Source organism: Astyanax mexicanus, chromosome 17 (genome assembly GCF_023375975.1).
Source record: "Astyanax mexicanus isolate ESR-SI-001 chromosome 17, AstMex3_surface, whole genome shotgun sequence".
NCBI classification, from domain to species: Eukaryota; Metazoa; Chordata; class Actinopteri; order Characiformes; family Acestrorhamphidae; genus Astyanax; species Astyanax mexicanus.
This window is the reverse complement of record NC_064424.1, coordinates 13,987,549-14,002,604: the sequence shown is the minus strand read 5'-3', so window position 1 is coordinate 14,002,604 and position 15,056 is coordinate 13,987,549. Positions and strand designations below refer to the sequence as shown.

The window sequence follows — 15,056 nt, the reverse complement described above, 5'->3', positions numbered from 1 at the left end:
CTCACTCGCACTGCCTCTCGCTCTCTTGTGTTTCTTTCACTCACTCATGCTGTCTCTCGCTCTCTCATGCTGTCTCTTGTGCTGTCTCGCGCTCTCTCACGCTGTCTCTCGCTCTCTCTCCCTCTCTCATGCTGTCTTTCACCCTGTCTTTTGCTCTAGTGCGCTGTCTCTCGCTCTCTTGAGCTGTCTTTCACTTACTCACGCTGTTTCTTTTGACCTGACTTTCACTCGCTCATGCTGTCTTTCGCTCTCTCACACTGTCTCTCGCTCTCTCACACTGTCTCTCGCTCACTCACACTGTCTCTCACTCTTTCACACTGTCTCTCTCTCACTCATGCTCTCACACTGTCTCTTCGTTTCTTGCATTGTCTTTCGCTCTCTTGCGCTGTCTCTTGCTCCCTCACAATGTCTCATACTCTCTTGTGCTGTCTCTCGCTCTCTCACGCTGTCTCACATTTTCTTGAACTGTGTCATGCTCTCTTGCGCTGTCTCGCATTCTCTAGCGCTGCCTCTCACTCTCTCACACTGGCTTACACTCTCTTGCTCTCTCACACTCACTCAAACTCGTCTTTCTTTCTCTTGCACTGTCTCGCTCTCTTGCGCTGTCTCTCACTCACTCACACTGTCTCGTGCTCTCTCACACTTTCTCTTACTCTTTCACACTGTTTCTCTCTCACTTATGCTCTCATGCTGTCTTTCATTTCCTTGCACTTTGTTCTTTTGCTCTTTTGCACTGGTTAACAGTCCCTTGCTCCTTCTCTCGCTTACTTGCACTACCTCTCACGCTGTCTATATTTCTTTTGTGCAGTCTCTCACTCTCTTGTGCTGTCTCTTGCTCTCTCACGCTGTCTTTCACTGTCTCTTGCTCTGTCCCTTGCTCACTCATGCTGTCTCTCACTCTCTCGCGCTGTCTTTCCCTCGCTGACCCTGTCTCTCCCCCTCTTCAATATGTACCAGTATCAGTATCGGTATAGATTTTAAATTTTCAAACGATACCCAGCCCTAATCTAATGTCCAGTCTTTCCAACCCTTCATAGCCTTGTCTCCTCATTTTTAACACTGTTAACTCTCTCACCTAACTCACCTTATCATCAGGGTAGTCTAACTTCCTACTACAAGCTGAAGCCCCCTGAACTCCAGCCCAGTTCTCTGTTCTCTGAGTTCTCTACACTCCCTTCAATCATATCCCAAACGATCAGAAAGCAAAAGCTAATGGCATGTTCTAAAAAAGCAAAAAAAATTAGTTCGGTTCTAAATGCATTTTAATGCATTTTTTAATGCATTTTTTAATGCACCTAAAACAACAGTTTTTTTTATGTAATTCAAATGCTCTATTATATGTACAGTATTTAATACAGTATACACATATATTTAAATTCTACATAAGTCTGAAGATGAGGTCTGTGAGGTACCCACCTTGTCTTTGCCGTGCAGGTAGATGATGATGTCAGAGAGAGGCAGGCCTCTTTTCTCACACAGGCCCGTCAGCATGCCGCGGATGGAGAGACCAGGCCGGGCAGGAGTCAGCGAGGCCGTGCCGTCAGGCAGATACACACAGCAGTACTTATCAGCCCTGGTCTTCACCGTGCTGCTGGTGTCAGCAGAGCGAGCCACTAACTACACAAGCACACACATATATATTTATACACACACATAGCTGTTAGACATGTATCTGGATCTCTAGCTATAACTTATACAATATCTGGTTATGTTTGTCATAATGTATGTATGTCACCTCTGCACTGTAAGACGATCCAGGTCTCCCAGCAAACTGTGACTCTGAAACAAGATAAAGACTAGCATAATCTTTGAGTCTTTATATGAAAGATCATTTAATATTTGCTTTTTGAGAACTACTAAAGAGTTATCACAAAATGTCATGAGAAATTCTAGTTCAGAATAGCAAATGGATCAGAAACGTACTAATACCTGTGTCACTCAGGCCAGACCAATGACCGACACTCACATATACCAACCAAACAATTTATTTTTACAGGGATAAGACTTTCAGGGATAGTCAAAACAGGCAGTGTCATACACAGGGAATCCAAAAAGTAAAGGGCTAGGCAAAAGGAGAAATCTAATAACTAAAAAAAAGGTTTTCCAAAGAGTACAAAGGGCAAGGAAAAGAGTAGTAAAAAAAAACACAAAAACGGCTCAATAACAAAAGGAAAGAAACCAACAAAACACTTAGTAGAAGAGCTAGAGTAAACAAGATTCAAAGCCCAGCAAGAAGCTATTAACATTAACAAGACCAGGTGTGGGCAATCAGAAGCTTGGAGAGCTTGAACACTGTAGCGCCACATGCTCAGTAGAGTCCGGAAGGTCCGGTGTCGTTCTGCATTCTGGCAGTTGAAGCCTTAAATGTGTGAATCAAGAGTTCACAGCAGTCCTTCTTTAATGTTGATTGAATATATTTCAGTTTTAAAACATGTCTGTTCTGTTATTTGTTTGTACTGTGTGGGGTGACCAGAGGATGGGTTCCTCTTACTGAAACTTAGTTCCTGCTTAGGTTTCTTCCTCTTTTTGTGAGGGAGTTTTTCCTTGCCACAGTTACTTACAAGAGACTTGGACCTGTATCACTGTAAAGCTGCTTTCTAACAATGTGTTTGTTGTGGGAACAAGTAAAATTGAATTTAAATTGAATTGAATTGTTTAAAATATATATTTTTCTAAATACCATGTGAATAAGCAAGTTATTATTATTAAATGCTATTTTGTCCACTCAGTGGAATGCAAAAAGCTGTCACTAGCCAACATGCACTTACGGGGTGGGGCTCACATGGGTGGAACATGAGATAGGTGGGATCCAGGTGGGCATGCACTCTGGATAGGGTTTGTACTTGTAATGTTACTGGGACACAGTGGGGCTTCTTATATGATCCTAATCACCGACCCTGATAGGACCCATTGCCCCACTGATCCACATGTGGAGCAAATATAACATTAATGGACAAAGCTTTCTGGTTCAACGTGGGGCCTCATAGAGGCGTGTTATTTGGACCTCCCCCTTTTCTATTAATCAAGCAACCTTTATTTTGACTCAAAAGTACAATGAAGGCAACCCTCATTTTCAATGTAGCCGAGCTTTTACAAAATAAAAGTAGCTAAAAAGAAAATGGAATTAGAATAAAATTAAAATAAAAAAGAATAATAGAATGAATGAGAATGAATAATGAATAATAGAAAGAAAAATATATTATTATTATTATTATTATTAATCATAATACATATTGATTATAGTAAAATAAAATACAAATTAAACTTAAGATCAAAAGAAGATAAGATTAATACAGCAAAAAACAGTTAAAATTAAGCTAAAACTAACTTTTACATAATACAATAAAAAATACAAATAAATAAATAAACAAAAAATATAATAGTATTAATAATCAAATCAAATCAAAGTAAGTTAAAAAGCAATAGTACAAAAGTATAAAAAAATAAATAAAAGAAAAAATAAAAGAATTAATATGATTAAGTAAAACAGGTACAGGCTGTCTGAAGTTGGTTAGATATTAAAAGTGTTAAATGACACCAGTGAGCTGAGTTTTAGAGTGTCCTGTTGTGAAATTGTAGTAAAACTGGTGCTCTGTAGCTAAAAGCAGATTTTCCCAGTTCAGTAAAAACTTTTGGAATCTGGCAGCTGATCCAATCACTACGCGAGTCTGATAATTACTGTTCTTTACATTCATCAATGAAGTGATGTATTCTGGCAATTGACCGGAGAGTGTCTTGTAAATAAAAATCAACCAGCATGTTTCCCTCTGTATCGTTAATGATGGCCAACCAACTTTTTCATACAGCTCACAGTGATGAGTTCTGTACGGACCTCCAGTAATGAAACTCAGTGCAGAGTGATACACTGGGTCCAGTAGTTTAAGGGACCTGGAGGAAGCATATCGTCGCTGTCCAATGAAAAACACTTATCTCCAAAACAGCAAGTTTACAGCAGAGAGAAAAAAACTTTTCAACTTTCAATGGAAGTCAATGTAAAAAGAGCTTATTTCAGGTCATTTCGAAGAGTTTCTATTGGTCCGTTCATCAAGAAATTTTGGCACAGTGTAAGGGAAAGTTTGTATGTTCAAATTATGTAGTAAACTAAAAATCGACAAAAATGGAGATAAGTGTTTTTCATAGGACAGCGACGATATTTTATTTTACACTTCATCGCCTGCTTACAGCCCAACAAGGAATCAACTAATTTCACACAGTGATCCAATACTGTCCTATTTAATCAGACTACAGACTTGTAATAATAATAACTTTTATATTTTTAATTACATTTTTAATATAAGCACACAAAAGGACATGTCAGATTGCAATACTATTTGAAAGGAAGATAAAAAGTTTACTAGGAACAATAAATTAATAAACATTACAATAATACTGCCAATAATACTACCCATCATGTTTCATTCCTGTTGGTTGGTTCCTTTTTGATGATGAGCGTACTGTACATTTTTCTTTTACTGTTAGGTTGCCATAAAAAGCCTTTGTTCTTCTTACAGATTATCTTAATATAACTCACCTCCCCAAGATCCTCTTTTCTCTTTGCGCTTCTCCCAGCCCATCTTCCCCTGCAGAGGGCCTTTCCTCCTCTCTACATCATCAGCTTCTGCGGTTTTGCTAGGCTTGGCTTTTAGTTTCTGGGATGAATAGACATTAGAAACCATTGGTACAACCGAACAGCAGTTAAATCTCATTTACACTCATTTATACTCAGTAAAAATTCTCAGTTCTCAATGTTTTTATCTGAGATATTTAGTCAGATTCTGGACGCCACTAGGTTATTATCATTTGATCATTTTCTTGTTTCCACACTTGACTTGATAAATGGCCTCATCCATCTTAAATTGAACTCCATATTAAATGCAGTTATCATTTTGTTTCTTTAGAAGAGATTCAGTGACCTAAATGTTACTGGACTGGCAGGGTCACCTCCACAGTTTTCTTAAAGGGTTGTCCTATTTTTTAGGGCGAGGATTTCAACCACTTCCCTTGTAACTCAATTCCTCAAAAACAAGTTGTACAAATGAGAAATAGGATTTGGCCTTAGTAGGAGTGTTTGTAAGAGTGTTCATGGTGACGTACAGCTCTGGAAAAAAATAAGAGACCACTAAAAAATGATGAGTTTCTTTGATTTTACCAAATTGAAAATCTCTGGAATATAATCAAGAAGAAGATGGATGATCACAAGCCATCAAAACAAGCTGAACTGCTTGAATTTGTGCACTTGTGCTTGAATTGAGTGGCATAAAGTTATCCAAAAGCAGTGTATAAGACTGGTGGAGGAGAACATGCCAAGATGCATAAAAACTGTGATTAAAATCCACCAAATTTTGATTTCTGAGCTCTATTCTGAACTTTATTACTATGAACTTGTTTTCTTTGCATTATTTGAGATCTGAAAGCTCTGCATCTTTTTTCCTCATTTTCTGCAAATAAATGCTCTAAATGACAATATTCTTTTTTGGAATTTGGGGGAAATCTTGTCTGTCTTTTATAGAATAAAACTACAATGTTCATTTTACTTAAACATATATAAACCTATAAACAGCAAAATCAGAGAAACTGATTCAGAAACTGAAGTGGTCTCTTCATTTTTTTTTTCCAGAGCTGTATGTCACAGACCCTTTAAAAGAAGTGTAAAGTTCCTTACAGCACTTTCTCTGGCATTTTAACTCTAAGTTAAACCCTAAGTTCATAAGTGACATATACTCAACATCATGAGAGCATCATCACAGGACAGTGTGTAAATGTGTGTTAATTAATCTCTGCTTATTTACAGAATGTGGAAATGCTGGGTTAGTGCTTGAGATTAAACTAGCTCATTTTAAAAGTGTATCATTTGCTTCTACATGTCTGTTTTAACCATTTAACCAATCAAATGCTTTAATTAAATGTTTTACATTGAATAGAACTAGTTCTGACCTGATTTCTATAACAAAATTATAAAAAAATATAAGTTAGGAAATTGGTGTTGCGTCATTTTTGTTACATGAGGGTTTTTAACCATAAAAATGTAATTTTGAACTTTGTATCAATATTGAGAAAAGTGTGTGGGCTATTATTATGGGTTGAACTAGACACCCCAGCCCAGCCCTCCAGGACCAAAACTGATGACCCCTGACTGGTGTACTATGTAGTTACCTCTTTCGTTTTCTGCTCGGCTTTGTGCTGTTCTCTGGCTAAGGGGCTGCTGAGTTTGGGGGTGAGGGGCAGTTTGGGGCGTTGACCGGGCTCTGGCAGAGGTCTTCCCTCTACATTAGCCAGCATGCAGTTCTGATAGAGCTGTGAGCGAACAAAGCGAGTGTAGCTGTCAAACTTCATCAGCTTGAAGATCTGGGGCAGAGAGAAAGAGAGAGAGAGAGAAAGAAAGAGAGAGAGAAATAACAGAGATCCTCAGATTAAGTAGGTTATGACATGGTTTTATTTTGATTATGTCATAGCTTAGAGACACTGAATGAGAGTGCAGTCGTGGATTTGTGGATTTGCTTGTGTCAAGTGGTATTGTCTTTACTATATAACGCAACAGAGGTTTATGATAACTAAAATAAATCGTCAATATTAAAACACTAATAAAAACTGTTTCCTGTAAAGCAGGTCCTTTACATATGGCATATTATTTTTTTTTCTTTATTTACTTACTGGCAACACAACACACTAAAGGAAGTACAGATTTGTACTTAAAAGGGTACAAAGCTTGTCGCTGGGGCTGTACCTTATATTGAGGTACAAAAAAGTACATTTCAGTGAAAGTCCTTTTTTGTACCCATGGTTTATGTGCCAGTAAAGATTATAAAAATTATAAAGATTATCATCAACTAAATATGGCTCAAAAACTTGATGATCCAAAATTGTCTGGCTTTCAAAAAAAAGTGCAATTAAAATATATATTGTTTATTAGTACAGTGGTACAGAATACTGAATGTACCCTTTGGCTGGTTAAATGGTACAAATTTGTACTTATTGCTGTTAGAAATTACTTTGTACTTCAGAGGGAACAAACCTGACCCTGTAAAAAACAATATTGTACCTTTTGAGGGTACAATTATGAAGAGTGTACCTTTGAGTACAAAAAAGTACTCACATCGTACCTCTTTTTTAGAGTGTAGTATTGCATTATAAATGATGTTATTGTTGAACAACCTCCAGAGAATCCAACTTTCCACCTAATCTTAATTTTTTCTTTCCCACCTACAGACACAGGTACTCAACAAGGGTATGGAGAGTTCTGGATTCAAACAATCCTGCTGAAAAAAAAACGGCTCAAAAACAGTTTTGCTGGTAGCTGGGTTTGGATGGTCTACACTGATCTTTGAAATATACCCTATACTGGTAAGCTAGTAGGTTAACCATATCCTGACTGAGTTTATGCTGAATTTGATTTTGGTCATGCAGGTCAAACTCGTCAACCAGTGTGGTCTTGCTGGTCAACCACCATGTTTTTCTGTGTCAAGCAGCTTGGTCTTGCTGGTTTTGCTGCTCATCCACAGGGGGTGTCATGTAAAGAAGTAGAAATACTTTGTTACCTTACTTAAATAGTAATATTGCTTATCTATACTTAACGTTTTACTTCTACTCCTTACATTTTCACACAATTACCTGAACTTTCTACTCTTTACATTTTAGAAATAGCCTTGTTACTCTTATTCCATTTCAGCTTGTTTTCATTCAGGCTTTTCATCGTTAAAAAAATTCTATCCAGACAAATCTCTCCATCCAGATAGAGTGAATTTGATTGTGGTTGGATGTAAACAAGTATAAACATATACCATTCTGATACCCTATTGGTTTATACTCAGTCAATCACACCTGCACACGTCACAACTTCACACTTTAGCAAGAGTACAGCAGCCGTATAGTCTAAAATGAAGATAATCCGTGCAGAGACTCAAGAGAACTCCAGACAAACTCCAGTGCTATTAAGCTTCTTTAATATACAGCTCTGGAAAAAAATAAGAGAGCACTTCAGTTTCTGAATCAGTTTCTCTAATTTTGCTATTTATAATTATATGTTTGAGTAAAATGAACGTTATTGTTTTATTCTATAAACTACGCACAACATTTCTCCCAAATTCCAAATACAAATATTGTCATTTAGAGCATTTATTTGCAGATAATGAGAAATGGCTGAAATAACAAAAAAATGCAGAGCTTTCAGACCTAAAATAATGCAAAAAAAATAGTTCATATTCATAAAGTTTTCAGAGTTCAGAAATCAATATTTGGTGGAACAACCCTGGTTTTCATGCATGTTTGCATGTTCCCCTCCACCAGTCTTACACACTGCTTTTGGATTGAATTTTATGCCACATCTGGTGCAAAACTTTAAGCAGTTCAGTTTGGTTTGGTGGCTTGTAATCATCCATCTTCCTCTTGATTATATTCCAGAGGTTTTTAATTTGGTAAAATCAAAGAAACCCAACATTTGTAAGTGGTCTCTTATTTTTTCCCAGAGCTGTATTTACATTGTACTCTAATACATTTATTTTCAATGGACATATATGCAGCTGAAACCGGGAGCCTAGTACATCCCACATTTATAAACATTAACTTTTAATAAAACATTCAGTCGTTATAGTGTTTTTTTAATGTGTTTTAGGAAGGGGGTAGTGTACTATAGGATCCTGTGTCACTGTTTTTTTTCCCTTACATTACTTTTTACTTTTATACTTTAAGTAGTTTTAAAATCAGTACTTCTACACTTTGACTTGAGTAAAATGTTGGTACTTCAACTTCCACAGTAGTATTTTAAACCCTATTATCTATACTTCTACCTGAGTAATGAATGTCCATACTTTTAACACCTTTGCTCATCCAGCATGGTTAATCTGATCATAATGGTTGTCTAGCTTGGTTAGATTGATTGTTTTTATACAACAGCCAAGCCATCAAACTCAAATAAAATATCTTAGTTGATCAACCAGCTTAACCTGCTTCACTAGTTTGAGCTTTTCATGCTTGTTTTTTTTTCAGTTCACTATTTCCATACTGTTTATATTTTACTGTGTAAGGTTTTATTTGGAGTAATATTATGTAAAGTAAATGCTATCTTACCACACATTTTCACTACGTGGTTTTACTAGGGGTGGGCAATATTATATCGTATACAATATATCGTGACACAGAAATATCATGATATTAAAATCCATATCGTGATAATAAGGCTGTTCTGTCTTAAAAGTAGTCTATTATTTACTGTGAAGCTTTAGGTGTATTTATTGTATAATTGTTTTAGTTTGCAGTTCATATGCATGCACTAAATATTCTGCCATATTTTTTTGCTGCATTATATTATTTTATGCTATATTATTTATTTTGCCACATTATGATTATACTGTTATACTCTTATACTACATTCCTGAAATTAATTAATTAATTTTCTGTTTTCCTATATCGCCAAGTATATCGTTATCGCAAAAATACCCTGAAATATCGTGATATTATTTTAGAGCCATATCGCCCACCACTAGGTTTTACTATATTTTTCTGTACTGGTTTTTAACTGCAGTGCTAAGAAAATCTACCACATTCAAAAGCTTCTTAAATTCTACCTAATCACAGACTGTAAAGTAAAGTAAAGTAACTCATAGAATCTACTCAATATATCTGAAGCAACAATTTTGAAGCAATTCACTTTATTTTGGTAGATTTGACCCCATATGTTGAGTCAATATGATCTAAATAAAATGACCTAAAGCCCAATTGTTTTGGAGGGTAAGACAATTCAACAGATAATCAGCACAACACATTTTGATGAGCATGACATTAGCAATGGATAATGCAAAAAACAAGTGAAAACTATACAGGAACATTTGCATGAACGACAAACGCATTTGCAAAACGTGAAACACAATGAGAAATGCAATTATGTTGTGCATAAGTGACACGGAGATGTGGAGACTGAAAGAACTCTTTTGAGAATTTAAGTTCTGATCTGAGAAATGTAGCAAATCGACTGAAAAAAACTGTAACATGCAGAGTTTCATTTTGAACACGATTCAAGAGAAGCTGCAGAGAAAATAAATCTACTGTTCAGTTAACGAGCTCGGAAAATGAGTAAAAAAAACAGCTGCAGATCGAACAATGTAAAGTGTATTTGCACTCCAACACAGACGTTCAAAACATTTCCTTTAAATCCCGGCTCAGTCTGACACAAAATAACACCTTTGATGTTTTCTAACAGGAAATGAGTTTTTTTTCGCAGTTTTTCCATTTCTTTAAAAAAAACACAGTTTACACAACTCCGCGTCACCGTGACTGTTTCTGTTTGACGGCATTTGATGGCAGGTTTCATGAACACGGCTCTCTGTCAAAGCCTTTTCTGAACTTCAAGGTGAGAGAGCATGTCATCACTGTTGAAATATCTCAGAATATCTCAACCTCCCTGTACTCTGCTGACAGTTTGTCATGTTTGAAGTTAGAAAGTGTATTTTACAGAATGTAAGGTGAAATATCAATGAAGATCTATTTTCTGGTCTATTTTCATACACAAGGTGCACCGAATTGTAAGGTGCATTATTGGACACCGGTAAGAAACAGAGGCTTTAGCCTGTTTTCCTTCTAATTCAGCAGGTCTCACCGCTGGGTGACTTTAATATACACAGATTTCTCTCTTGAAAACTGTTTTTTTGGGTGAGTAAAGGGCTACCGTTTATTTACAGTAAGCTTAGATTTTTTAGATAACGCTGCCTGAGCACGGTTAGCGGCTAATGCTAATACTGTTCCAGTAGTGCTATAAATATACATATTAATATTGCTCCAGCAAAACTCCAGACTGACATTGTAATAATTGTATTAGTTCTTCTTGAATATAGCAGCCCAATAGTAAATGAAGTACACAAAACCTGTGCTTAAAATAAATTAAAAAGGTTTACCCAAGCTAAAATATTACTCCTATCAAAGTAAAAGTCTTTCCTTTAGACCTCCACTTGAGTAAAAGTACAAAAGTATTTGCCTTTAAATTGAAAGTACCGAAAGTAAAAGTATTATGATTAATAATTAACATTTCTGTAATAAGACTCTTAATAAATCAGCTCATTTTAGGGGAAAGGACTCTTTTAATAATATGATTTACTGATTTGTATTAAAATCATAAAAACAAAACACTAAATCTAAGCAATTTCCATCAGGTAGAACCAAGTGGCTCTAAATATTTTTTGTGGTTTAAGCAGTTTAAGATTTATTACAAACTTGGTTGCCAGTATAAATGTAATAAAAACTAAAGCTTTAATTACAGGATCAGTAAGGAGTTTACCTATACTATATTGTGTCTTTATATTCAATATATATATAATGTATGTCACCATCATATGCTTACACTGGATAGGTACTGTCAGTTCAAAACAAAGTGCACTCTGTTCCCTGATTGGTGCTCTTGCATTCAAATTCTATAATTTTGATCTGTAAGTTTTTATTCAGACATAAGCAAAACTAATGCCAGACTTATATGCATTATGTTGAGGAGTATTTGAGTTAATTCTATATTTGAGTTTGAAATGTAGTGGAGTAAAAAGTAAAATTCAGAAATAAAAAAATTCTCTCATTCTCTCAGAATTTTCATAATTCATAATTTGAACATCTGAACCCTATAGGGCCCAACATAATGTAAACTAAATGGTTACCAAATATTTTCTTCATTATAACAGGATTAATGACAGACTTAAAAAAAAAACCTAGGATAAGCATTAAATTTAAGAATATGTTTTCCTTTTCTTGTTCAGTTACCATTAACATGATATGGTAACCATAATATAGACTGGAGATTACATTGGGTTCCTAAAAAATACAATTGTCATAGTTATCAGTAACAGTTATGTTTTAATCTTCCATTACATTTCACTTTATTTTGGATCATTTCTATCAGCATAAAAATAAAATGAAATTCAATTAAATTTGACCAAGATAAATATATACACTATTCACATGGAGATAGCAACAACACATAGGATTTAACAAGGATTTAACAATAACAACAATTTAACTTCAAGTTGCTATTTATTGTCAACCTTTTTATTTATTAATTTAAATTACACTATAGACCATTTGGTATTTATTTATTAAAGTCTAACTTAATAGTAAGATTTTATTTAACTTTTTAAGCATTATGAGTTAGTTTAACTTAATATGTGCTGACAGTTTTGGAGTGTAATAAATAATAAAAGGTTCAGTACCTGTTGTTGAGCTTTCTGAAAGATGTCAGGTTGAGGGTTGTGAATATCCTTTTCTTCTACTCGAGCTTTGTCATCTATATTGATAGGTGTTGTTGCGCTGTTTGATAGGTAACTGTTGTAGATTGACAGAGCTTCCCTGCTCAACTAAAACAAACAAAGCAAAAACAGATATTAAAAGAGTAGTCCTGGTATTTGTAGGAAAAAACTAAGGAGAAATTAGATCATCTATTCATTGTAAAATTAGTTTTGAGTGGTTGGATTTTGGTTCATAAACATGAAAAAAATATTGTTTTTACAAGAAAACCTTGGTGCTGTACCTGTTCAGTATTGCTGGCGGGTATCTTGCGGAAATTCTCACATGCGAGCCAGAATAGGATGTTCTCCACACTGACCTCAGACTTCAAAAATGCCTGTAAGATTATACAACAACACTCAGAACACAGACCCACAGAAAGTACACCACACAAACATCCAGCTTTAGCTTTAAAAGGAAGGTTTTCCTTTAAATGAAATGTAGTCAATTAGCTAAGATTTTTTTGGATCATTTTAATCTGGAGCTATGAGGCTAGTGCTTTTGTGCTTGTGTGTGTGTATGTTGTTTAGTTTAGTTGTAGCAGTTTTTCCACCCTGCTGGTGTTGGGGTGGAGGGTGGATAAGGGCTCCACCAGTGGAGCTGCTTTTTAAGAGAGAATCACTTCCCACTAGCATTGACTTCATGTTTTTATCCTGCATTTGATTGATGTAGATTAATTGTGCAAAATTGACTGTTTTCAAATCTAATCCTAATATATACTTGCTAAACAAATTGCATGTTTTATCACAATTACCAGTAATAACTAGGGGTGTGACAAGATACTCATCTCACGAGACAAGATATTGGGTTAACGAGAATGAGCTTTTTAACTATATATATATTATTCGACTGAAACTTACAAAATGCAAAACTGCAGATGAATTTTAAAATCTTTTGTATTTTGTCAGTAATCATCTTGTTATTGTTTGTTACTCTGAATTATGAATTATGTCTGATTTATCAAATGCAGTAAAAGACAGTACAGTTTGCCAGGTACTGCATTCGGGTTTTTTTTTGGCACAAACCCAACAACAGCTCTCCTGTATGATCTCACATGAGTCTCTTTAAACCTTTGAACTACTGTCACATTCCCCCCAGTGAGGGTTCTGTATTCAACTAGCAATCCAGTGTGAGGGTTCTACACAAACCTGGCAACCTATGACCGATTTACTCTTCTGTGTTGTGTTAACACATCACTCACACACACAGTTTAAACCGTGAAGGTGGGAACACGAGGTGGACGGACCACAAGATTAACGGAACGCAGAACAATGTGTTAAAATCAGCAGATACAGAGAGGCAGGTGTGTGTTTGTGTTTGCGTGAATTTGCATGTGTATGAAGCAACACTGCTGAAACGATGATGATGATGATGATGATGATGATGATGATGATGATGATGATGATGATGATTGGTCTCATCTTTCCACAAGACTTTTTTTTTTTCTCAGAAGGATTCTGGTTTACTTACATATATTTTGGCAAACTGCAGACTAGCTTTTTTTTCTCTGTGCTAGTATTTAATTTCATTCAAATGCTGATGGACAGATGGGTAGCTGACACTGATGCACCCTGAGCCTGCAGGACAGCAAGTTGCCCAAAATGATCAAACATTTGTTTTGGTTACCTGTGCATAAGGTTACCAATATCTTGTGACACACATTTAACACCTGACGAGAAATATCATGCAGTTTCGATCTCATTGCACAAGATCTAATTACATTTCTAGTAATAACTGTAATGATAAACAAAATTCTGCTGTGTTTATGTAAGCTGCAAAATGCAATTTTCCATTGCAATCGTTCACAATGCTTCAGAGTTCCCCAGTCACAACATAGGAGTATGAAAACTCCACCCACACTACACCCTCCAAAGGTGTCACAGTCCCCCTCAGCAATCTACACACCTCCACTCTCCATGCTACGATTACCATGACTCATTATGTGGGCAGAATTTAGTAGTTCTCACCCTTCCCACAACGCACTTCTCAGTCAGTCCCTATGGCTGAACATGTGTTGTAGGGCCAGTGTTAATCTGGGAGTTGAAAGACTCAGCAGGGTAAAACTTAAAAGCCGGGTTTAAATTAATTCACAATCGAGCAAACAAGGGGATATGCGTCATTTAGAAACGCAGGGCTGACTCACTCTACAACGAGGAAGCCTTCCTTCCAAGTGCTCTGTAAAAACCTTCACTTAGAGGTAAATTAAAGTGATTGATCTCTGCTTCCCCCCTGGAATGAAAAGCTTTCATACAGTCAAAATATCACTCCAGATACATGTGTGTGTAGATCAGATGAACCTCTCACTCTTTAAAGAGCCACTGCTGAACTAAACCCACTGTTAAAGGAGAACTCTGGTGTAAAATGGACTTTTGTTGTAGTAAAACATGGTAAAAAGTACTTACCTTTGAGGAATAGCACACCTCCACTCTCCCACAGCGTTCCGAGATCCAGAAATTTTAACAGCTTGTTCAAACACCTTTCAGACTGAGTGACACGGGGCATAATTTCCCCCGATAAATCGCTTTTTCCACCGTTATCCAGCTCAAAGTAGCTCCACACCTCCTTGCTAGAATCCAGAGAGCCCTGACATTTAAATTGAGCCATTAATAACTTAAATCTAAACAAGAAGCTTATTAAAAAACACTGTTTACATCCCATAACGCTAGCTTCAGCTCCGAGCGCCGCCATCACTGTACTGTTAATAACAGAGACACATCCAGGGGTTGGACAATGAAACTGAAACACCTGTCATTTTAGTGTGGGAGGTTTCATGGCTAAATTGGAGCAGCCTGCAGGCCGATCTT

General features: G+C 36.2%; 1 protein-coding gene across 1 annotated transcript in view; it reads right to left on the bottom strand.

Annotated features, from left to right (window-relative positions):
- The window catches only part of rgs14b (regulator of G protein signaling 14b), a 31,766-nt gene that overhangs the window by 8,998 nt on the left and 7,712 nt on the right, over nucleotides 1-15,056 (bottom strand). Inside the window, exons 4-9 of the mRNA XM_007259554.4 lie at nucleotides 12,497-12,589; nucleotides 12,180-12,323; nucleotides 6,154-6,345; nucleotides 4,532-4,649; nucleotides 1,736-1,779; nucleotides 1,417-1,617 (exon numbers count right to left, since the gene is read on the bottom strand). Of these exons, the coding sequence (XP_007259616.3) occupies nucleotides 1,417-1,617; nucleotides 1,736-1,779; nucleotides 4,532-4,649; nucleotides 6,154-6,345; nucleotides 12,180-12,323; nucleotides 12,497-12,589 (792 nt within the window). The remainder of the gene's footprint in view (nucleotides 1-1,416; nucleotides 1,618-1,735; nucleotides 1,780-4,531; nucleotides 4,650-6,153; nucleotides 6,346-12,179; nucleotides 12,324-12,496; nucleotides 12,590-15,056) is intronic.